Genomic DNA, 23,551 nt, shown 5'->3' with positions numbered 1-23,551 from the left:
CTAAAAAGTCCTAAATGCTGCATGACTTTCCTCCTGGGGGAGCCCCCCCCCCCATTCCCTGGATCATTGCACTGGCTCTTTTCTGGACCTTCTCCAGCTCTGCAATATCCTTTTCCAGATGAGGCGACCAGAACGTCACACAGTACTCAAAGCGGGGTTGTGCCGCAGATTCGTATAACGGCATTACGATATGGACAGTTTTATTTCCAACGCTTTCCCTCATGATCACTGGCATGAAATCCGCATTTCTTTGCCGCCGCCGCCACATCCCAGCTCAGCCAGTTAGTTCCACTCCCTTCCCCTCCCTCGCAGGGTTGTTGTTGCGAGGATAAAATGGAAGGAACTTGCTGGCCACTTTGAGCCTCTCAGAGGATGAAACCAGAATCAAAGGCCAACAGTAAAAACGAAGGAGGAGAGAGGGGCTCAGAAAGGAGGCCACACATTGCCCTTTCTCAGGTGGCTTCCTTCCACCAGAGTTCTGGTTTCCCCTTTTGTCCTGAGATAATCCGAACTGGATGGACCGGTCCTCCTGCTGCGGCAGCAGCACCCGTGGGTGTCTCAGAAGAAGCTGCCGCCACCCCCCGGTGGAGCCAATCGCTGGGCAAGGAGGAGGCCCACCCCACAGCCACAGCCCAGGGGATAAAAACCCAAGGGGCACATCTACCCACCCACAGGCACCTCCTGAGCATTGCGATGTGGCCAGTGGGGCGCACAGGCCTGGTGGCCGTCTTGCTGGCCGCAGCCATGGCGACGGAGGCCAAAGAGGTCCTGGAATTCAAGCCTGAAATTGGGGTGTCCAACGGAGGCCTCTGGGGCGCCTGGGCCTGGCAGGAGATGTGCCCGGAGGAGACCTACGCCACGGGATTCAGCCTCAAGGTAACACCCCCTCCCCACCCAAAATAAAAGCCCCACCCCTCCTTTGTGCCTGGTCTGGCTCTCCCAAACAGGGGGCCATCCCAGCTGAGCCCAGAGGTGCACGAAGGAGCAGGGGCGGACCTACATTGGGGGGCCCTGAAGCCTGAACTGCCATGGGGGCCCCTTCACAACCAGCAAGGAGGTCTGTGTCCCCACCGCCATCATCTTGAAGGGGGTTGTTTACAGCCTTCACAGCATCTGGGCTACTGACTCTCAGACTTGGAGATTGTTGAAATATATGAACAAACAGTAATCAATTTGAGTCACGCAGCTCCAATTGGGTCTACAGGACCCATTTTTTTTAAGCAATGTGAAATGAGGTCACTTCTGGGGCTCCTCTGGGATTGGGGCCCTGAAGATGAAGCTTCGTTAGTTTCATAGTAGATCCGCCCCTATGGAGGAGTGGAATTTGGGCAGTGCTCCTGAGCATGTACAAAGCGCCTTTCTTCCTGACAGCCTCCCGTGCTCCCCTAGTCACCAAACAGCAAAAATGGAATGAATTCATTTCCCCCCTCCACTTATTAACACTTTTATACAGCTTGATAAGGGGGGAAGAACCTCCCTCCATTTCCAAGATGTTTTGTGATGATGCTCCTTGGAGAGGGAGCGATGGCACGCCCAGTGGGAAGCCAGCAAGCAGGATTCGCACACAAGACTCCCTCCCCTCCTCCAGCTTCCAGCTGCTGCTTCTTCTTTGGAGATGAGTGGAGTAAGATTGTCTTGCACATCAAAGGGTGGCTTCCGGCAACTGGTGTTCAGAGAGGCAGAGCGTGACTGTCATGGCTAGTTGCCATCGATATCCCCCTCTTCCTCTGTGAATTTGTCCCATCTAGGTTGGTGGCCCTCACCGTCTCCTGTGGCAGGGAGTTCCACAGTTTAACTGTGACGCCCTTCCTTTCACCTGCCCTATATCTCCCAACATTCATGTTTCCCTGGATGCCCTCGAGTTCCCCTGTGTTTTCTCTAGATGTTTTCTCCAGGTCGAAATGATTTTATACATTGATAATAATATAATAATAATAATAATTTATTACTTATACCCCGCCCATCTGTCTGGGTTTCCCCAGCCACTCTGGGCGGCTCCCAAGAGAATATTAGAAGCACGAGAAAACATCAAATGTTAATAACTTCCCTAAGCAGCGCGTTTCTTATAGCACGTTGCGCTGCCTGCGTAATTCCGGAGTGGAGTCCCCGAGATGCTTGGATGGCGCCTCGCCCGCCTCCTTCTGGCAACTCCTGCAGCCACGCCGGTGCCAAAGGTCTTGCTCTGCTTTCCTTTGGACCCCCTCAGTGAGGCCGAGAGGGGGGTCTCGTCGTCTGCGAAGCCCAGGAGCTCCAGGCACACGGCCGAGACTTGCGCCCTGGCGAGGTCCGAGGTGCGCTCCGTTGTCTCTCTCCAGACAGAGGCGGTGCCCGTCTCTCCTTCGCCTTTTCTCTAACTTGAAAAGCCCCGCACGCCGAAACCTCTCCCCCCATTGTGTGTCTGTGGGGGGGGGGTCATCCATCTCCTTTGGCCGACCACCCTTCTCCCTCGCCGCCCCCTCAGGTGGAAGCCTATCGGGGCCCGATGGACGACGACACGGCGCTGAACGGGATCCGGCTCTTCTGCACTCGGGGCGGCCGGGGCGACAAGCACGAAGCGCACACCGTGGAGTCCCAGAGCGGCCCGTGAGTGGCTCCCTCTCCCTCTGCCCGGCCCCTGCGCCCCCCACCCCCGCTCGACCCAAAGGATTGCCCAGCCGCCCTGGTCCTCGGGGCACTTTGCTCGGCTAGGGTCTGGGTTCGAATCCCCGCACTCGGTCCTGAAGCTTTTGCTGGGCGACCGGGGGGCAGTTACTGCCTTCTCTCATCCTGGCCCACCTCGCAGGGTTGTGGTGGGGGTCCCTTGGTGAGCTTCGTGACCGAGTGGGGATTCGAGCTCCGGCCTCTCCAAGATCCTAGTCCTCATTTAATCCCTGCGACATGAAAGGGGGCGGACTCTCCTTCCTTGCATGGCCCCTGCCGGAGATGCTTCCGCTGAGATTCCTGCATTGCCGAGGGTTGGGCTGGATGACCCCTGGGGATCCCTCCCAACTCCGCAATTCCGTGATTGCGTGACTCCCCCTGTTCTGACCTGCATCTCCCATTCGCCCCAGAGAGCACAACCATTTGTGACCTCGCGGCGTGCCTGGCAGGGGGCTGGACTAGATGGCCCTCGAGGGCCCTCCCAACACCGCAGTTCTGGGATTCTAGCAACCCGCCCTCCAAGTCACCCAGCGAGAGGGGATTCGAAGCCTGGTCTCCGCCAGGTCCTCGTCCGGCGCTCCGACCACTGCGCGGCACTGCCTGGCCTGACTCTCTCTCTCTCCCGCCCCCTTCTCTCCCCCCAGGTGGGGCCAGTGGTCGCCGCCCAGCTGGTGCCCCGAGGGCACCTACCTGACGAGGTTCTCGCTGAGGGTGGAGCAGACCCGGCGCGGCCTCCAGGACGACATGGGCGCCACCAACGCGCGCTTCGCCTGCTCCGGGGGCGCCCACCTGGAGGGGCCCGGCCTGAGCTGGGGGGAGTACGGCGAGTGGAGCCCGCCCTGCCGGAAGGGCCTGTGCGGCATCCAGACCAAGCAGGACCCCGTGCGCGGAGCCCTGAGGGACGACACCGCCCTCAACGACGTGCGCTTCTTCTGCTGCGGCCGCTGAGCCCCACACATCCAGGAGGGGCCTGGGGCAAAAGACCCCGGGGGAGTCTTCAAGGGGGCTTTCCGAGGGCAGGGGGTCGGGCTTGAGGGCCCGGGGGGGGGTGCATTGCTTTTTTAGCAGTGGTTCCTGATTTGCAGGGAGTTGGAATTGATGACCTTGAGGTGGGCATCTGTCCTGGATGCATTGCAGAGGGCTGGACTAGATGACCCCGGGGGTCCCTTCCGACTCTACAATTCTATGATACTTCCCTCTCCCACTCCTGTCCCACCGGGTCTCCATCAGCAACTGACACACCCCTCCCTCTGAACCCAGGCTTTGTCCCAGAATGCATTAACAATAAAAATGGCATCTGAGTACGTGCAAAGTGCTTGTTTGCTTTGACAGTCCACCTTCTTCTCTCATTCCATCCCTGCGAGGTAGGATAGGCTGCGAGAGGCAGCGACCTGCCCCTCAAGGTAGCCCAGGGGTGGTGGGATTTGCACCCTGGTCTCCCAGGTCATGGTCTGACCCTGCCCACTACTCCACATGGCTCACTCATCTCCCGCCCCCTCCGCGCTAGCTGTTCACCAGGTATAGGAGCAAAGGGCCTCTGAGCCTACGAGGAGTGCCTTTGAAGGCACTGTCCATCCTCTGCCACCGCCTCCAGTCCACCCTCCTCTTCCTCCTCCTCTTCCTCCTGCAGAACTAGGAAAGGCCAAGCAATGCTCCGGCCCTTGTGGCTGAATGGAGCCTCCCTTCTCAGAGGCACTCTATCCCCAAAGGACACTTGAGAGCCAGTGTGGTGCAGTGGTTAAGAGCAGCAGTCTCGTAATCTGGGGAACCGGGTTCGCCTCTCCGCTCCTCCACATGCAGCTGCTGGGTGACCTTGGGCCAGTCACACTTCTTTGAAGTCTCTCAGCCCCACTCACCTCATAGAGTGTCTGTTGTGGGGGAGGAAGGGAAAGGAGAATCTTAGCCGCTTTGAGACTCCTTAAAGGGAGTGAAAGGCGGGATATCAAATCCAAATCATTTGCTGAGGATCTCATAAAAACGCAAGACGAGCCCCGCCGGATGAGGGCAAAGCGAGCCCAGCATCCTGTCCTCACGATAGCCGGATACCCCCAAGGGACCTGGGACTCTAAATGGACTGCCTCTGCCCCTGGAGGCTCCACAGGGACACCAGCAGAGTCTGCTGAGCCGCCCGGTCCGCCCAGAGCCCTTGCCTTCTCCGTAGGTCTGTCTAGCCCGCTCTTTCCTGCGGGAGGGAGTTCCGCAGTTTAACACGGCGCTGCAGCCCCAAAATGTGCGAGAATCTTCTCCCCTTGCAGCGCCCCCCCCCCCAGGGCAGCAGATCTCGATCCCTCTCTCCAGGGTCCCCCGCCCAGCCCCTCCCTCCCAAAATATGTGCCCCCCCTCCGCACAGCAACCCTGCAGAGCCGGACTCAACAAGGGGGAGAGAGCTGGTTTATTCCGACTTTTGCAAACCGTAGAGATGAGAAGTGGGTGGGGGGGCTGCAGGGGGGGGCGCTTGGACGGAGTGTGCGCGTTGCGGGGGGGGGGTCCAGCCCAGCCGGGTCCCTCAAAGGCCCCCGTCGCCCTACGAGAAAATGAGAGAGAGAAATTGGCCAGTGAAGCAGCGGGCTCGCAGCGGCCGTGGCTTGTAGCACCTGGACTTAGCGCCCGGCCTGGGGGCCAAGAGAGGCTGCGACCCCCGCGGGTGAGCCTGCTTTGCACTGACCCTCCTTCCCGCCGCCCCCCATTTCTCTGGCCCCCTTACCGCTCGGTCCTCGGCTTTGCGGCAGTCTCCGCACACGGTGCCCACCAGCCCATTGACCACCTGAAGTCCGCACAGCGCCAGCTCCACCAGCCCCAGCCCCAGCAGGATGGCGAAGAGGACCACGTGCCACATCACCACGTTGGGGGGGTTCAGGCACTCCTCCCACAGCGTCCGGTTGCCCAGGTAGCTCTCACTGCGGGGGAGACAGGCGCCATCAGTGTGGGGGGGGCGCTGGAGGGGGTCCTTGGGGGGGGAGGGGGCGCTACCTATTTCATGGCATTGACCGCCCCTTCTCCACGGAGCTCAAGGAAGATGGCCCACGTGGGTGTCTTCCAACTTCTTTTTAAGCAGAGGTGGATGGTCCTCTGCCAGGGACGCTTCAGTTGTGATTGCTGCATTGCAGGGGGTTGGGCTGGATGACCCCGGGGTCCCCCTCCAAGCCCTGCCAGATATCCTAGGCGGAGAGGCGGTCATACCCACAGACAGGGCTGGACTGAGGTTTGAAGAGGCCCTCAGCTCCTGAAGGTCATGGGACCCTTTCTATGTCCAGCTGTCCTTTGTCAACAAGAAATTGTCACTTCTTATTGTGTTGAATATATGCTATATGGCAATTTACAGACCTAATAGGTATTTAAAGCCATTTGCACATAGCATAATGTGTATTTTATCAAAGTAATTGTTGAACTGAAATACAGTGGTACCTCGGGTTAAGTACTTAATTCATTCCAGAGGTCCGTTCTTAACCTGAAACTGTTCTTAACCTGAAGCACCACTTTAGCCAATGGGGCCACCTGCTGCTGCTGCGCCGCCAGAGCACGATTTCTGTTCTCATCCTGAAGCAAAGTTCTTAACCCGAGGTACTATTTCTAGGTTAGTGGAGTCTGTAACACGAAGCGTCTGTAACCCGAGGTACCACTGTATTATTAAGAAGAAGTACGGTATATTCATAGTGAAGTACAATTGAGAAGAAGTATATTCATAGTGAAGTACAATTGAGAAGAAGTATATTCATAGTGAAGTACAATTGAGAAGAAGTATATTCATAGTGAAGTACAATTGAGAAGAAGTACATTTGGGGGGGGGCAAGAGAGTGGGGCCCTAAGCTATAGCTTGTTTAGCTTGTACGTAAATCCGGCCCTGACCACAGAGCTTCCTGGCCACGTGCAGAGGTTTGAAGGCAGGTCTCTCCAAACCTGGATCTGTCCCACCCCAGCCAGGATCCGAGCGCAGGAGTGCTTCCTGCCCTCTTGAGGTTTCCAGCAACTGGGATTCGGAAGCATTTGTCTCCCAGGGGGTGGGGGGCTGTCCCTCCCTCTTTACTGCAGCCCCCCCCCAGCTCCTCACCTGAGGTCCTTGAAGGGTGACCCCCACGTCCCGTCCTTCACCTCGCACCAGGGTCCCTCGGCCAGCGCAGTGGACGACACCACCAGGCAGTAGAAGCCCCCCAGCCCCCCAAAGATGGAGCAGAAGACAGAGCGCAGCATCTGTGGGGGAGGAGAAGGTGAGGGGGGGCTGGTGCCGCCCAACACACGCCCCACTTGCTCAGCCCCTCTTCTGCTCTCAGGACCAGAGCCCATTGGCACAGACTCCATAGGAAGCCCCCCCTTCTCTCCCCTCGGTGGGACAAGGTGGGAGCTCCCAGTCTCCCTCCCTAGAAACAGGACTCTGCGCCCCCAAACCTCTACCAAACCCCCAGGCTCTGCCTGCGAAAACATCATGGGGGGGGGCATGTGTAGAGGATCTCTGTGTTGCTACTTGTGGGCCGTGCAAATGAGTCCTGGCGATGCAAATGCCTCTGTGCCTGGGCAGAGTGCCTTTGCCTCACTCCTGGGCCGGGTGGGGAGAGGAACCCAAAAGTGTGTGTTTGTGTGGAACTGGGGGGGGGGGGGGAGTCCTCCAGGGCAGACAAAATAAGCAACAGTTTGTGACCTACTTGATTCCCCCTCCTTTGCCAGAGCTGAGAATAGGAATAAAGGGTTCAGGGTGCAAGGTGCCCATATTCACAAAGGAGCAGCTCACCTGTTCTAGGCCTGGATCAGATTAAAGGGTTTTTTTAAAAAAGAGGGAATGTTTGGGACTGAGGGCCAGGAACGAAAACACCCTCCAGCCCCCAGCCCCAAAGATGAGGCCCAGCCTCAGCTGAGTTGCTAACTTGTTCTCACTTTCACACACACACAAAATAAAGGCAGAGAAACCTGCCCCTGTTTAGTATATTAGAACTGCAGAGTTGGAAGGGATTCCTGAGGGTCATCTAGCCTAACCCCTGCAGCACAGGAATACACACACACACACACACACACACACACCCTGCCAGGCCCTTCCAGCAATGCAGCCTCTGCCAACCTGGAGTGGTTTCCATAGAATCACAGGAATGTAGAGTTGGGAAGGGACCCCAGAGATCATCCATCCCAACCCACTTCAATGCAGGAATCTTTTGCTCAACATGGGGCTCAAACCCAAAATCCTGTCTCATGCTCTACCGGCTGAGTGTTCACCAATTATTATTCTGGGGGAGCACTACAGTTCCCGCTAGCCCCTAGCAGGATGTGCTGGCTGTCTGGGAACTGTAGCTCCAGAGACCGGGCTGCCTCTGGCAGGCGCCTTGCAGGTGGCGGCTCAAGGGGCTGAGAGAGCGCTGAGCCCCCTGGCAGATGAGGCAGAGGAAGAGATGGGCAGGAGGGCCCCAAGATCCGCACCTGGCACCTGTTCCCGCAGCATCCGTATCCGCAGCAGCCTTTCCCTCCGGCCCTCACAGCAGAGCACCCGGTGCAGAGGACCTGGGGGAGGCGGAAAGGGAGGAGGGGGAGGTCAGAGAGTTGCTGGATCAGACCCAAGGAAGACCCCCCACACACACACACTCCCGGATTCAGCCTCCTGTCCTCACAGCAGCCAAGTGCCCCAGAGAACCTAGGAAGCCAGATAGACTGCCTCTGGCTCAGGAAGCTCCACAAGGACGTAAGAAGAGGCCGGATGCTGGATGAGGCCGGCTTGTCCAGAATCCTGCTCCCGCCGTGGCTGAAAGGGGAAACCCAGCAAACAGGACTCCTGATCTCAGGACATAAGGGGCTCACAATTGCAACTCCCCACTCATGTGGCTCCCAGTAACTGGGATTCGGAAGCATTATTTCGCGGGCAGCAGCCACGGATTGCCCCCTCCATGAACTTGCCCAAGCTTCTTTTTAAGAGATCCAAGTGGGTGGCGGCCACTCATTCCTGCAGCAGTGAGTTCCAGAGGTTAACTCCTCCAAGGTGGCCCCTGGATTGGCCTGGCTGCCCACACCATTAAGAACAACGACAACAATCTGATGGGTTTCCCCAGCAGATTTGGGCGGCTTCCAGCAGATATAAAAACAGAATGGAACATCAAACATTAAAAACTTCCCTAAACAGGACTGCCTTCTGTTGTCTTCTAAAAGTCAGATAGCTGTTTCTTTCCTTGACATCTGAGGGGAGGGCGTTCCCCAAGGAAGCGTGCCACCACCGAGAAGGCCCTCTGCCTGGTTCCCTGTAACCTCACTTCTTGCCACTGCCCCCCTGGCCCTCCCCACCTGGGCTGGGCTTCTCGAACTCAGGACCTGCCTTTACCTGAGCAGCTCTCAGGCTGCAGAATGCCAGAAGCACACACCTGTCATTTGACAGAAAAGGCAGGTGGATCTGAAGGTGCCCCCCCCAAAAAAACATGGGCAGTGGCACACACACACACACACACACCCCGGCAAGAGCGGTGACCCCCCCCCATCAGGTCCCTCCAGCAAACCTTTGTCACTCCTGCCTTCTCCCATGAGGCGCGTCATTTCCCCTTTCGGGGGGCAGAGATCACCTTGTTTTATTGACCCCCCACTCCATGCCAGCTGTCTCCTTTGCAGATAAGGGCCCTGTTATCTCCCACAGAGTGGGGGGGGGGCAGGAGGTTTGCACAAAGTTCACCATGAGAGAAACCGAGGCTGCCTGTGGGAAGAAAGGGCTGGGGGGGGCAGACCGGGTGATGGGGTTCCTCTGGGTTCTGCAATGGCACCCCCAATCCCTTGGGGAATGTGCTTGGCACCCCGTTGCCAGGAGAGGCAGCCGGGGTCCTGCTGTGGGTCAGGGCTGTCAACCTCCCCAGACCAGTGTCGGATTTATGTATGAGCTAACAAGCGATAGCTTAGGGCCCCACTCTCTTGGGGGCCCCCAAAAAATTTAAAGGAAAAAGAAACTGGATGTACAGTTCCAAAATATAAGACAAAAAACAAATAAAATAGAGTGGTACTTTGGGTTAAGAACTTCATTCGTTCTGGAGGTCTGTTCTTAACCTGAAACTGTTCTTAACCTGAAGCACCACTTAGCTAATGGGGCCTCCTGCTGCCGCCACACCGCCGGAGCATGATTTCTGTTCTGATCCTGAAGCAAAGTTCTTAACCCAAGGTACTATTTCTGGGTTAGCAGAGTCTGTAACCTGAAGCGTTTGTAACCTGAAGCACCTGTAACCCAAAGTACCACTGTAAAACCTACATACAGCAACAGTGTTTTAGATACCTAATTAGGCCCATAAATGGCCATATAGCATATATTCAACACAAAAAGCAGTGACAATTTGTTGTTGCCAAAGGACAGCTGGACATATAAAGGGCCCCGTTCCCTTCAGGAGCTGAGGGCCGCATCAAACCTCAATCCGGCCCTGCCAGAGTCACTCTGCTCCTGAGCATCCAATGCAACCAGGCCATGCTATGGGGGGAACTGTGGTTGGTACCAGAGATGTCCCTGGGCAGACAACTCGAGGAAGTGAGTCAGGCTGCACAAGGCAGGAGGAAGCAGCGTCTCTCCCACCACCGAGGCTCTTCCTGGCTCCAAGTCCTGAGAATCATAGGGATGGAGGGCACCCTCAGGGTCATCTAGCCCACCCCCCAGCAATGCAGGAATCTCAGCTAATGAACCCCTGGCAGGCAGCCACCCAAGCACTGCTGAAATGCCTCCAGTAGAGGAGAACCCACCCCCTCCCTTGGAATCACAGAACTGGGGAGTTGGAAGGGGCCCCTGAGGGTCATCTAGCCCCACCCACCACACAGAGGCAAAAGCCCTGGGCACTCACCATCAGCCCCCCGCCGACGAGGCCCCCCATGAGCCACACTTGGGTGGTGATGTTCTGGGGGGTCCAGTCCCGCTGCATGTTGGGGAACATCAGGAGGATGTTGGCCACCATGCAGGCCAGGCCGGCGGTCACCAGGCTGAGGCCCACCAGGCGGGCGCACTTGCCGGTGCACATGGTGGGAGACGAGGCCCCGGGGGAGACGGGCGCAGGTGCGGCGGCGGAAGCGGAGGAGGAGGCTGCTGCTGCTGCTGCTGCTGCCGTGCGGAGGAGCCAGAGCAGGAAACTGTTTGCTCACCGATAAGGAGGGCAAAGGGCTGGCCAGAGGAGAGGGAAAACATCTCCCAGCCTGGCATCCCTGCCTCCTCCTCCTCCTCCTCCTCCTCCTCTCCTCTGCTGCACAGAAACTCTCCCTCCCTCCCTCCTTGGAGGGGTTTAAGCAGAGGTCGGGGGGGGGGCATCTATCATGGATTGCAGGGGGTTGGACTAGATGACCCTTGGGGTCGCTCCCAGCTCTGCAGTTCTAGAATTCTATTGATTGATTGATTGATTGATTGAATTCATAAACTTCCCGATCCCAGGAGGCCTCAAGCCGGTTCACAGAACAAAATCAGAATATGAAACCACAAAATATATCATCAAAATAGAAACAACAACCCCTCCCCAAAAAAGAACCACATTTTAAAAAGGCATAGGATGACAACCAAAGCAACCACTGTTTTTGTCTGGTGCTTCAAGGTGTATAAGGAAGGCGCTAGGCGAATTTCCTTGGGGAGAGCAGATGGGGAGCCACTGCAGAGAAGGCCCGTTTCTTTTTTGGAAGCCAAATGTCCAGGCATAAATCCCATGTAGATTTTGCAAAAAAAAAAAAAAAAAAAAAAAGCAGCTCAACAACAACTTTGGGCAAAAAAAATAAAATAAAGCTCAACAACTGTGCCCCCCCAAAAAGCTCAACAATCCTAGTTTCAGAGACATATAATCATATTCTGGACATATAATCCTATTCTGTAGTTGGAAGGAGCTCCCAAGAGTAATCTAGACTGCAGCGAAGGAATCCCAGCTCAAGAATTCCCAGGAGACGGCCACCCAACCTCTGCTTGAAAACCTTTGGCGAAGGAGAGTCCACCACCTTACAAGGGATTGCAGAGTTGGAAGGGACCCCGTGAGTAATCTAGTCCAACCCCCTGCAATGCAGGAATCTCAGCTCGGGCATCCCTGGCAGGTGGCCAGCCAACCTCTGCTTGAAACCTCCAAAGAAGGGGAGTCTAGCACCTCCACTGCCCAACTGCTGGGAGGAGCCCAGAGGGAAGAAACGCCCGGGCGCACCTGCAGCGGCCCAACCCAACGCCTTCCTGTGCCCCGGCTGCAACAAAACATGTCTCTCCTGCATCGGTCTCTGCAGCCACAGCAGGCGCTGCAACCTCCAAAGGGATGCTCCTCCAGGGTCTCCCGAGACTAAAAGGGGCTGAAATGGAGGAGGTGGAGGCAAGGAGATGCTAAAAGAAGGGGGGGAAGAAGGAAATCCCAGGAGCCAGAGGGAAAGTGAGGTGGAAAGTGGGGGTCCCTGAAGTGGAGGGTCCCTGAAGGCAAAGAGCTGCACACACTTCAGATTATGATATGGAAAATTCAGTGCATGACCTCCTGTGGCCCAGCTGGACTGAGATACACATGGATGGATACAAAACGGCTACCTACCTGTAAATAGATGGATACAGGTGTTTTTTTCCTAGGGGGTACACAGGGGTACATATACATACCCCTAAACATTTTGTGAAGTTTTGTACTTTTGTCAACTTGCTGTACTTATTTTCCCCAATTTGAACTATAAAATGGTGGTTTTCTTGAGTCGAAATGAGAGTACCCCTAAACATTTTTTTATATAAAAATGCACTGGATAGAGATTGATTGATAGATTGAGAGATAGAGAGAGAGAGAGAGAGAGAGAGAGAGAGAGAGAGAGAGAAAGTGCTTTTTTTGTACTATGCTTTCCCCATTCTCACACATTTTTTTCCTGTGTTTATCAGCTGCCACCATTTGTAGGCAGTGATGCCAATAAGTATCTTGCATTTATTTTACTTGTGACATTGAATCTTTTTCTGGTTTTGCACTCCTTCTTTTCCAGGACCGAACCCAGAAACGAGTCTTTCAGAACTTATCGCCTTTGTCATGTTCTCTGCTAATTGTATTTTTATAGCTTGTTTTATATCTTACACCTCGTGTTATATCATGCTCCACAGGATACAAACTGTAATGCAGTATAGTAGGGGGAAGAAGGGCAGGAACTAAAATGCCATTAAAAATCACTAGGAATATTTCCCGGGATGGATTTACCGCCTCCTCTCTTCAGTCCCAGAAAAGGCAGGACCCGTGTGCCGCCTCCTCACTCATCCCTCAGCCGAGATCAAACATCTCAGACGGAGGAAGTTTATTTTCTCCTGCTCAGGAGGGGAGAACGTGAACCAAAGGATTATATTCCAAGCAAACACCAGGAAAAAAGACATTAGGATGGGAAGAAGGTGGTGGACTCTCCTTCGCTGGAGGTTTTTAAGCCGAGGTTGGACGGCCGTCCCTCGTGGATGCTTGAGTTGAGAATCCTGCATTGCAGGGGGCTGGACTGGATGACCCTCAGGAGCCCCTTCCAGATCTACAATTCTATGATTCCAGGATGGGGTTTCCTGCTTCTCCTGCTTGCTGCTCCTCCAGTTTCTGGCTAAGGGAGGAAACAGCTCAGAAACCTGCCAGCCAAGAGGCTACCCCGATGGAGGGAGGTGGGGTAGCTGCCCCTCCCACAAATAAAAAATAATAATAATACTCACCCAAAACTACAAATCGTAGAAAAAAAATTCTGAGCACTTGGGGTCAAAAGAAAGTAATTTGAAGCAACTGTTGCTGACCCACGTCATTCCGAATCTGCTGGACAGAGCCAGACAGAGGATGGGGACAGGGGGGAGACCTGCCCCCCCCCAAAAAAACCCCATAAATCCTGGTTACTCTCATGGCTCCCACAAATAAAGCAGCTCTGGGTGCTCAAGACACGTGTCTCCTGCTCTGCAGAGGGAGAGCTGAGTGTGCCCGGCTTTGCCAGGGTTAAAAGGAGCTGAGCAGGATTCCTAGAGAGGAAAGGCATGGGGGGGCAGTCCTCCAGATGAGGAGCCCCTCCTCCCTGCCACTGACGTCCCTTCCGGAGGGGGAGGGGGAGGGGAGCCTTCTGTCTTTCTGCTTTGCACCTCCTGCAACCTGGTGAGTCTCCCTTGTCTTCCGCCATGGGGTGCATTGGGGAGAAGCGGGGGGGGGGGATGCATCAGGGGGTCCCGTTCAGCTCATGCAGGCGGGGAGCCCCCAACCAGCCCCATCCTCACCCCAAGACACAACCACCCGATTGGCCCTGCAAAGGAACTGACAGGCAATGCAGCTGCTTTCAAACAGGAATTGATGGTGTTCTCAAGGGCTGCTGTGGGGATTAAAGGACAACAGGGAGACCCCTGGGTGCCCCCTTGAGCCCCTGGGAGAGAAGGGTGGGTGGAAATGCAATGAAGGAAGAGAGGGAGCCCAGCCCATCATCTGGCTGTGGGATTTTGGAGCTGATTCTGATTCGTCGTCAAGGTCAGCTCCACACACGTAGCGGGCATTGCAATAATCCCGGAGCAAGGAGTGCCCTGTCCACGTCCTCTCTCTCTCTCAAAGGGACTGGGGCTGGCAGCCTAGCCCAGCTGGAAATGGGGCGGTAGAGAAGGGGCAGCATCTGCGGTGGGGAAATGACAGGCTCCTTCTGGCTAGTTCCTCCACCTTTGTTCTCACATGTGGTTCCTAAAAGCTGGAGTATGGGACCGTCGCTGCATCCTGGCAGCAGATTTGAATGGCTGGCTAAACCAGATGAGGGTGGCCGATGGGTCTCAAACCTCAGTGGGTTAGGGACTCCCTCTGCATGCAAAGACAGGCTCTGGCGGATTGAGCGGAGGAGACCCACAGTGGGTTCAACAGTTAAGAAGGGAATTTCTGCAGGTCTTGTCATCTGGTCAGTCCAGGACTTCCAGGCACACTGCCCCGGCTTGCCCCCCATGGCAGTCACTTTGGGGCTGCAAATGCAGAAAAACTATGCGAGAGGCAGCAGTTATGAGTCGCTGGCACCATCTGAGCCTTCAGTGACCGTGTTGGATCCAGGAGTATTCCCAACATTTTTGATCCACGTGGGAGTTGTTGCTGTTGCTGCTCCTGCTGTTAATTCCCTGCCTTTTTCCCTAAGTTCCCACAGTAGATGGCAGCAGTAAAGTACAATATTAAAGATGTTCAAAACCAGTACAAGCATAGAAAGATTTACGGTACTTGCCTTTTAGCACTGTCCTTTGAACCTACCCAAATGAACTTTGATTTTGCCCATTTGACCCTCGGGGGGTTGGCCAAAGAATGATTTGGACTCTGAGAAAAAAGAAAAGGTACCCTACCCCAGTAATTTGCCTTGAGAAGCTTGGAGCGTCCAAGTTCTAGAAAATAAGACAGGGAAGAAATGTGTCCTGAAGTGGGGGTGGGAGAGAGCAACTCTTGAGAACCCTGGAATTAGGACCCCCACTGTTAGCCTAGTGTGTACATTACATTTGGTATAACTGACACACTTGTCAGTCACAGGTCTCGTTTTATTCCTCGTCTGCAAACACTGAAAGACAGGCTCAACCAGGCTGATTCATCTCACAGTTTGGTATGGTCACTTCTAGGAGGGCTGGGGGCTTACCTTTTCTTTAAAAAAGCTGAAAATCTGGCCTGTGGTAGAGTCCAATCCTGCTTCCTAGCAGGACTCATCCAACAAATTGACTATGCCGGTTTAATAACGGAACAATGCATTTGCTTTGTAGATTTTGCTAGCACCTCTTTTCGGACACACAGAACTGGGCAAGAGGGCGGAAAAAGAATTCCTTCCTATCTCTTAGAGGCTTCCTGAGAGCACAGATGGATGAACAAGACTCAGCTGACCCTGAAGCAGGAAGAGGCCATGGCATTGAGTCTGGGAGCAGTGGGGGATTCTGGGAAAACTCCATACAGAAGATCCTGGGTGAGGAGGACACCCTCCGCTCAAATGTGCAGAGCCAGAGGTTCAGGCAGTTCTGCTCCCAGGAGGCCAAAGGACCTCGAGAAGTTTGCAGCCAACTCTACCGCTTTGACCGTCAATGGCTGAAGCCAGAAAGGCACACGAAAGCTGAGATGCTGGACCTGGTGATCTTGGAGCAGTTCCTGGCTGTCCTTCCAGCGGAGATGGAGAGCTGGGTGAGGGAATGCGGAGCAGAGACCAGTTCCCAGGCAGTGGCCCTGGCCGAAGGTTTCCTCCTGAGTCAGGCGGAGGAGAGGAAGCAGGCGGAGAAGAAGCAGGTGAGAGAGGCTTTCCTCTGCATGCTCCCAAGGGGATCCAAACAGAAGGGAGAATAAACCCAAATGCTCTACTAATGGCCTATTAGTGGAGCATTTTCGGATATTAAAAAATTGTTGCCTCTCATTCCTTTTTCTATAATTCTGTGACTTCTTTTCGTTCTTTCAGGGAAAGGATCTGTTTGCAGCAATGGGCCCAGATTGCTCTGAGGAAGAGAGGACTCCGCTGGACACAAAAGAGAGGTCACTGGGTCAGGAGGAAGGAGTCTTTTGTCCCTTTGATCCCATTCTGTTGGTTTTGAAACTAATCTTTTCATCTGTTTGTGGAAGACATTTGGGACCAAGACCCTCAAGGAGGGGAGATGCATTTTTGCACTGCTGAAATAGGCAATGGGTACAAATGCTAAAATGCACTCAGCATGTGAGGCTTGTTATAAGTAGATTCATTTCAATCAGGGTTTAGGCCCGGTTTTGTCTCAGAAACTGATTTTATCACCCTGTGTAATGACCTTTGCCGAGAGAGAGATGGGGAAATATTCCCCTGTTGATTCTGCTGGACATCTCAGCGGCTTTTGATACTATTGATCACGCTCTCCTTCTGGAGCAGCTGGCTGAGTCGGGAGTAGGTGGCACAGCTTTGCAGTGGTTCTGGTCTTCCTTGGATGGTGGTTCCCAGAGGGTATTGCTTGGGGAGTGCTTTTTAGCCCCATGGAGCCTTAAGCGAGGAATTCCTCAGGGCTCTGTTTTATCCCATATGCTACTTAACATCTACATGAAACCGCTGAGTAGGAACATCCAGAGTTTGGGAGGACATTGCCAGCAATATACTGATGATACGCAATTCTACTTCTCTGTTACATCCGCAGGTGAAGCAGTGGATGCGGAGGGACTGCTTCACCTCTGAGAGAGGCAGGCACTCCTGTCTCCCCACTTACCTTTGTCTCTTGCAGGTGACAGAATGATGCCGGCAAAACCTCCCAATCCATCTTTTCTTGGTGGCAGAGGGGAAACAGCGACTGTGGAACCAGATCAGGTAGGGGGAAGGAGCCTTGGGGGGAAAGAGGCTGGGGGGTGGGGCAGCCAGGGCATCTCTGCGTGCAAATGAATCTCTTCCTCTTTGCTTCCGTCAAATCTGCCCTTAAGGAAGGCTGAAATGCCATCCCATCATGTTTATCTGCTGAGAGTAATGAACAGCCACCTCACCTTAACTCTCCTCCTGAATGTTGCTAGCGTTATTTATCAGTTGTTGCTGTTTGTTTCTACACTATGTTTATTGGTCAATGCTAAAATATAAGGAACTTTTTGAAAAAACAGTGGTGAGAATTCACCTGCCCAGCCCCTCCAGTTGAGGGCTCCCCCCTCTTCTCCACTTCCCCAAGCCCCCATGCAGCCCTTGAAGTTGGCTTTAGGGAATGAGGAGAGTTGTCTCTCTGCACCCTCCCAAAATACCACATAAGAAGAGGAGAGAGGGGAGCCTTCCATCTCACAAGCTAAAATGTTTGCGCAGACATACGGATCTGAAGAACACCATGTGGAGTTTCACCCTTTTGCACAAAGATTAATACCCAGTTTTAAAAATACAAAATAACACAATTCCATTAAGATGCTTAGATATGCATCCATCATTAAAATGTGCAGTGAAACATTCCTCTGAAAACTACACAGCAATTAACAGACAGGAAAAAACAGAACAATGTGTGCTAGATAATCTGTATGCTTTCTGAAAGGGAGAGCTTTTCTTTCAGAGTCTAGTGTGCTTTGAGGATATAGCTGTGCATTTCACGGAGGAGGAGTGGGCGTTGCTGGATCCTGATCAGAGAGCTCTGCATCAGGAAGTCATGGAGGAGAATCGTGGGATCATGGCCTCTCTCGGTAAGGCTCCCTGTTGGATCATAATATCTGTCCTGCAATTTTTAAATTTGTCTATGCGATGAACCTCTCAGATTTTGATGGAGCTCAACAGCGCCACCTACAGCATCTGGGATTCTAACACACACACCCTCAGCTCACCTTGAATAGAGGGCTATCAACTGTTTTGTCTGTGTGAACATTTCCTTCTCTGGTTATACCTTTTGATTAGGCTGTCAGTTTTTTGTTCTTGATTGTGTCAGATTCTGGTTGACCAAAATGATGACTGACATTAGAGATGGAGCGGATTCTGTGATTGGGCCAAACAAAACCTCAGAAAGGGCTGAAACACAGCTGGAGGGGCCCCTTCTCAGGAGGAGAGTCCTTTTTCTGGGAAATAGATCTCTTGGCTGACTCCTCAGAGGAATCTGGGGGAACCCAAGCTGCCTGGGTAAGGGGCCTTCTTGAATTTAGCAGCAGCCCAGGCTGAGGAGGTTTCGGTTGACCTGCAAAGGCCTGATCCAGCAGCTCCAGCACGTCCAGAAGGTTTGGAAAGCCAGGAAAGGGGGGTAGGGGGACCACCCTTGCCCCTCCCCACCCTCTGAGAGGCCTCCATTTGCTCTTGGGTGGGTCACCCGGCTAGGACAGGCTCTGGGCCTTTCCACAGCCCCCTGGCCCCATTCAGCCAGGGGCAGCAGCGGGGAGGGGATCTCAGGAAAGCACCCATGGTTCCGGTTCAAGCAGGGCTAGGAACCAGCACGATGGCCAGGTGCCAGGGAGGATGAGAAGGAGAGCTGATCCTCCCTTTGCCCTCAGAGCATTCCTCATCTTGGAGCAGCCTCTCGTCCCCTCACAGGGGAAGGGCTCAGAGGCAGGGGAGCCAGCACAGGAGGCGCCGGGTGCTGCTGAGCAGGGGAGGAAGGGGCTCTGGCAGAAGGGCTTCCAGAAGAGCTGAGCCTTCCCTTTCCCCATGGGCAGCCAGCTCAGAGGGTGCCTCAGGCTCTCACACCCCCTTCTTCAACATCTAGGCCTGCCCCCCCCCCCGACTGGGAGGACAGTGAGCTTTCAGGGCAGGAGGACGAGGGGGAGCATTCCTCCAGACTCTTCATGAGCCTAGACATCAAGCAGCTCCTGGGAAAGACTGTGAGGGCAGTCCATGTCCCTGAGCAGGCCCAGGAAGCCAAGGAGCAGCCCCAGGTAGCGGACGATGCCTCCATGGCCTTTCCCAAGAGCAAGGCCTGTAAGAGGGTTTTCCCTTTTCCAGAAGAGCTTAAGGAGACCATCTTGCAGAAATGGTGGGTTCCTGGGGCTGCTAAAGCAGCAAGCTTCCCCATAAGGCAGCTAAATCCATTTGATAAGCCTGCAGTGGGATTTCTTAGTGTTCCTCTCACAGATGCCCCCATATGTTCCCTCGCTCATGGATCCATGGTTTCCAGAGATGGGCAGGATCACCCCAGGACCCCACCCTGACAACAAAAGGGCCGAGGTTTTGTTGCTCAGATCACATGAAGCTTGTGCACAAGCCCTTGAGGTCTCGGCTGTAGCTTCTTTCATGGTCAGAGCGACCTACATCTGAGCCCAGGCCCTTCTGGCAGAGGTTGGACCAGGGTTCGTCCATATCCAGCAGGGAATAGCAAAGCAAGCTAGGTTTCTGCCCATGTAGCTGATGCCTCGTTGGATGCTTGTTCAATTCGCAGCAGGAGCCAGGGCAGCAGGCGTGGCAGTGAGCAGGCAGCTCTGGCTTAAACAGTGGCAGGTAGACACCAAAGCCAAGACCAGCCTGGCCAGCGACCCCTTCAAGGGGGGCCAGCTATTTGCGGAGGGGCCTGAAGACGCCCTGGTAGAGACCAGGGACAAGAAGAAGGCTCTGCCTCATAAGAAGACAGAGAGAAAGAGTCAGAAAGGAAATGACAGGGGCTCATTCAGTGCTAGAGACCTTAAGGCAACAAACCCTCCAGGGGAGGGGGGCAGAAGGAATGGATGTGCGCAGGGCTATCAGGGTTTACCTCAGGAACACAGAGGAGTTCCGCATAGCAGGGGCTCCGCTTGCTTCTTTCCAGTCTAGAACCAAGGGGCACAAGGTTCCCCCAGCATCATTGGCAGGCTGTATCCGGGGGTGGGGTGGGGTGCCCTTGGGAATCACTGCCCAATCCACCAGGAGCACAGTCACCTCGGCATCGTTTGGGACGTGAGCTCCCCTAGGTGATATACAGGGAAGCCACTTGGTCCTCTCCCTCCACCTTCATGAAACACCATAAGTTAGACACCTACAGCTCAGCAGAGGCCTCCTTTGAGAGAAGAGTGCTTCAACAGGTGGTTAACAATGAGGAGGTAGGGCCCACAGTGGCTGCCACCTGATCTGGACACTGCTGAGATACTTCCCACATCATGGAACCCAGTTTTCCCCTACAGGAGAAGTGAACATTGACACTTACCGTGATATTTTCCTCTCTCTACAGAGAATTGGGATCCGGCCCTCTCGGGTACCTCTGTGTGCATGGGGGAGGCTATCAAACACTGGATTTCAGAGGGTTGCCTAGAGGGACATGGGACACCTCCCCCCAAGGTCCAGGGGCCTCTTCTGTCTTCCCATCCCAGCCTTCTTGCTCTTCAGCACATATCAGAGTTCCCCCTCCTTCACCTGTGCTAGTTACAGGGGCCAGTAGGAATTTTCATTCAGTGACGAGAGCGGCATGCCCCACTAAAATCACTGTTCTGTTCCTATTCTTTAGTTGTTATGTTGTGACTATACAGTTACTCGCTTAAACATGAGTTGAACTGGAGAGAGGATGTATTCCTCAAAGCTTTAACTTCTTTTCAATGGTGAGATGGGCAGAGACCAATTCTCCCTACAGAGAAGGAACTTATTTCGATAAGTACCAACATTCGCTTCTCTCTTCATTGCAGGTGATGAATTGGAAATGAAGAAAATGGGAGACCACGACAAAGTCAAAACAGAGAAGAAGCCATATCAATATTTGGAATGCAGAGAGAGCTTGAGCCAGAGCTCCAGTTCCACTGCCTATCAAAGAAATTCCACTGGAAAGAAACGCTATCAGTGCTTTGAATGCGGAAAGAGTTTCGCTTGGCACGACTCTCTCAATTTCCATCAAAGAATTCATACAGGCAAGAAACCCTATCAGTGCTTGGAATGTGGAAAGATCTTCAGTTACAAGAACAATCTCGTTTCCCATCAAAGAATTCATACAGGGGAGAAGCCATATCAGTGTCTGGAATGTGGGAAGAGTTTCAGTTACAGAGCCAGTCTCACTTCCCATCAAAGAATCCATACAGGGGAAAAACCATACAATTGCTTGGCATGTGGGAAGACCTTCCGTCATAGCTGTCATCTCAAGTCCCATCTCAGAATTCATACAGGGGAGAAACCCTATCAGTGCATGGAATGTGGAAAGAGCTTCAGTAAGAGTTCTGTTCTCACTTCCCATCAAAGAATTCATACAGGGGAGAAACCATATCAGTGCTTGGAATGTGGAAAGATCTTCAGTTACAAGAACAATCTTACTTCCCATCAACGAATTCATACAGGGGAGAAGCCATATCAGTGCTTGGAATGTGGAGAGAATTTCAGTTACAGAGCCAGTCTCACTTTCCATCAAAGAATTCATACAGGGGAAAAACCATATAATTGCTTGGCTTGTGGGAAGAGCTTCCGTCACAGCTGCCATCTCAAGTCCCATCTTAGAATTCATACAGGGGAGAAACCATATGAGTGCATGGAATGTGGAAAGAGCTTCAGTCAGAGGTCCAATCTCACTTCCCATCAAAGAATTCATACAGGGGAGAAACCATTTCAGTGTCTGGAATGTGGAAAGAGCTTCAGTCAGAGTTCTGCTCTCACTTCCCATCAACGAATTCATACAGGGGAGAAGCCATTTGAGTGCTTGGAATGTGGGAAGAGCTTCAGTCAGAAGGGCAATCTCACTTTCCATCAAAAAATCCACAGTGAGGAGAATGGGAGAATCTAGTCCAACCCACTGCAGTGCAGAAATTTCAACTGAAACATGCATGACAGATGGCCACCAAGCCCATGCTTGAGATCTTCCAAGAAAGGACAGTCCACCGCCTTCCAAGGGACTTGCTTCCACTGTTGTACGACTGTGAGCATTAGAAAGGTCTTCCTGATGTTTAATTGGAAATAACTTGCTTGTAACTTGAAGCTATTGGTTCAGGTCCTCCTCTACAGACCAGGAAGAAACAAGCTTGTTCCATCCCCCATGGGACAGCCTTTAGATATTTAGAGGTCACTATCTTATCTCCTCTAAATCTACAATTTTGCGGACTAAACACCCCCAGTTTCCTCAGCTGTTCCTCCTAAGTCTTGATTTCCAGACCCTCGATCATTTCGGTCACCTGCCTCTGCACACGTTCCAACTTGTCAATATCCTTCTTGAATTGAGGTGCCAAGAACTGGACACAAGACTCCAGGTGTGCTCTGACCAAGGAAGAATAGAGCAGTGGTATGACTTCCCTTGATCTGGACTGTGTGGAGATTCATTTGCCCCTTTTGAGATTACTTTGCAGCCTTGAGATTCATTTTGCCCTACTCACAGCCACAGTTTGCTTGGCCCCTCACCCAGCTCACAGTTGTGCCAGAGAGGAAACTGGGGCACATTGTGCCCATTCCTGTTAATTATTCCACGTTGCCCCGTCTCTCCTGTGCTCCCACCTCCCCTCACTTGCACCGCTGCCCTGCTTCCTGGATGTGCCTCTTCTCCTTGCACCAGCTCCAGACTGCCTCCAGGGGGTCAGCGTTCCTAGTGAGCGGCAGGGGCTAGGGCGGAGGGGAGGGGTCTGCTGGTGGTTTCTGGTCAAGGACGCCTTGTAGATGGGGTGGAAGATGAAGGCGTTGGGAGCTCCAGATTGGGGGGGGCAGGTGGGTCAGTGGGAGAACTCCTCCTAACATTCCTCCTCCCCCTAAAATCTGTGTGTCCTGAGCCAGCATGATTACTTGTACCTTGGTTCTCAAGCGCCTTGGTACTCAAACAGCTTGGAACCGAAACACTGCAAACCCGGAAGTAAGTGTTCTGGTTGTGAACTTTTCTCGTAAGCCAAACGTGCTCCGTTGTGAGTGCCACACTCCCTTTTTGAGTGTTACGCTGAGGTCTGTCTGTTTTTGCTAGCTATTTTGCGTTTTTGTTTCTGCAGCTTTTTTGTTTTGTTTTTGTAACTGTGTGGAACCCAGGTCAGCTACTAATTGACTGTTTGTGTGACTGCAGTACATTGTTTATTGCTTTCATTTTATGGAACAATGGTCTCGGTAGATAGGAAAATTGCTGTTTTAGGGGTTGTTTTTGAATGTCTAGAACGGAATACAGTGGTACCTCGGGTTACATACGCTTCAGGTTACAGGCGCTTCAGGTTACAGACTCCGGTTAAGAACTTTGCTTCAGGATGAGAACAGAAATCACGCAGCAGCGGCGCGGCAGCAGCAGGAGGCCCCATTAGCTAAAGTGGTGCTTCAGGTTAAGAACAGTTTCAGGTTAAGAACGGACCTCCGGAACAAATTAAGTACTTAACCTGAGGTACCACTGTAATCCATTTTGCATTACTTTCTATGGGAAGGTGCGCCTTGGTTTTGGAATGCTTTGGTTTTGGAACGGACTTCCAGAACAGATTAAGTTTGAGAACCAAGGTACTACTGTACTAATATTAGCACTAAAAATAAAAAAGCTTCAAAGGCTTCCAATCAATACGCCATGCTGATTGTAAATAATGTGCTAACAGAAAAATGTAATATAACACAGGGGACAAGACAGAGTTGCCCCTTGTCACCATTATTGTTTATACTAGTATTATAGGTTTTGGCTAGCAGAATCAGATTGGATGTCAAGATTGAAGGGATAACAGTGGGACACAGGACATATAAACTTAAGGCATTTGCTGATGATGTGGTGATATTGGTAGAGCAGCCTCTGGTC

At 53.2% G+C, this 23,551-nt stretch overlaps 3 protein-coding genes across 4 annotated transcripts; 2 read left to right on the top strand and 1 right to left on the bottom strand.

Annotated features, from left to right (window-relative positions):
- Window positions 1–650: 650 nt before the first annotated feature.
- On the top strand, window positions 651–3,588 carry LOC310662284 (vitelline membrane outer layer protein 1 homolog; the record flags this gene model as incomplete). Its single annotated transcript, XM_083409060.1, has 3 exons — window positions 651–876; window positions 2,462–2,583; window positions 3,285–3,588. The coding sequence occupies exons 1-3, from the start codon at window positions 694–696 to the stop codon at window positions 3,586–3,588; spliced, it is 609 nt and encodes a 202-aa protein (XP_083265186.1). The 5' UTR covers window positions 651–693.
- Window positions 3,589–5,017: 1,429 nt separating this feature from the next.
- On the bottom strand, window positions 5,018–10,692 carry LOC310663163 (transmembrane 4 L6 family member 5-like). Its single transcript, XM_083410824.1, has 5 exons — window positions 10,413–10,692; window positions 8,041–8,121; window positions 6,689–6,828; window positions 5,345–5,537; window positions 5,018–5,164 (listed from the first exon to the last, which is right to left on the bottom strand). Exons 1-5 carry the CDS (start codon window positions 10,584–10,586, stop codon window positions 5,147–5,149), a joined length of 606 nt encoding a protein of 201 aa, XP_083266950.1. The 5' UTR covers window positions 10,587–10,692; the 3' UTR covers window positions 5,018–5,146.
- A 2,884-nt stretch (window positions 10,693–13,576) lies between these two features.
- LOC310662951 (uncharacterized protein) lies at window positions 13,577–22,942 on the top strand. Of its 2 annotated transcripts, none has more exons than XM_083410367.1 (6): window positions 13,577–13,649; window positions 15,257–15,752; window positions 15,934–16,015; window positions 16,715–16,797; window positions 17,510–17,636; window positions 20,520–22,942. In XM_083410367.1, the coding sequence occupies exons 2-6, from the start codon at window positions 15,351–15,353 to the stop codon at window positions 21,596–21,598; spliced, it is 1,773 nt and encodes a 590-aa protein (XP_083266493.1). In that variant the 5' UTR covers window positions 13,577–13,649; window positions 15,257–15,350; the 3' UTR covers window positions 21,599–22,942. The 2 variants fall into 2 exon arrangements, with proteins under 2 accessions (XP_083266493.1, XP_083266492.1); XM_083410366.1 differs by having other exon boundaries at window positions 15,257–15,767.
- The last annotated feature ends 609 nt before the right edge of the window (window positions 22,943–23,551 follow it).

The sequence above is a fragment of the Podarcis tiliguerta genome (assembly GCF_965153285.1).
Source record: "Podarcis tiliguerta genome assembly, chromosome: 13".
Classification (NCBI taxonomy): Eukaryota; Metazoa; Chordata; class Lepidosauria; order Squamata; family Lacertidae; genus Podarcis; species Podarcis tiliguerta.
The sequence above is the reverse complement of the archived record's forward strand: the minus strand, read 5'-3'. Positions and strand labels throughout refer to the sequence as shown.

What these genes read in the sequence shown, in the direction of transcription:
- LOC310662951 (XM_083410366.1), top strand. Translation starts at nt 15,351, where the DNA reads ATGGATGAACAAGACTCAGCTGACCCTGAAGCAGGAAGAGGCCATGGC. An exon ending in AGCAGGCGGAGAAGAAGCAG is followed by an intron (nt 15,768 to 15,933) that starts GTGAGAGAGGCT and finishes TCGTTCTTTCAG; the next exon opens with GGAAAGGATCTGTTTGCAGC. An exon ending in CACAAAAGAGAGGTCACTGG is followed by an intron (nt 16,016 to 16,714) that starts GTCAGGAGGAAG and finishes TGTCTCTTGCAG; the next exon opens with GTGACAGAATGATGCCGGCA.
- LOC310663163 (XM_083410824.1), bottom strand. Translation starts at nt 10,586, where the DNA reads ATGTGCACCGGCAAGTGCGCCCGCCTGGTGGGCCTCAGCCTGGTGACC. An exon ending in GCTGCGGGAACAGGTGCCAG is followed by an intron (nt 6,829 to 8,040) that starts GTGCGGATCTTG and finishes CCTCCCCCACAG; the next exon opens with ATGCTGCGCTCTGTCTTCTG. An exon ending in TCACCCTTCAAGGACCTCAG is followed by an intron (nt 5,538 to 6,688) that starts GTGAGGAGCTGG and finishes TCTCCCCCGCAG; the next exon opens with TGAGAGCTACCTGGGCAACC.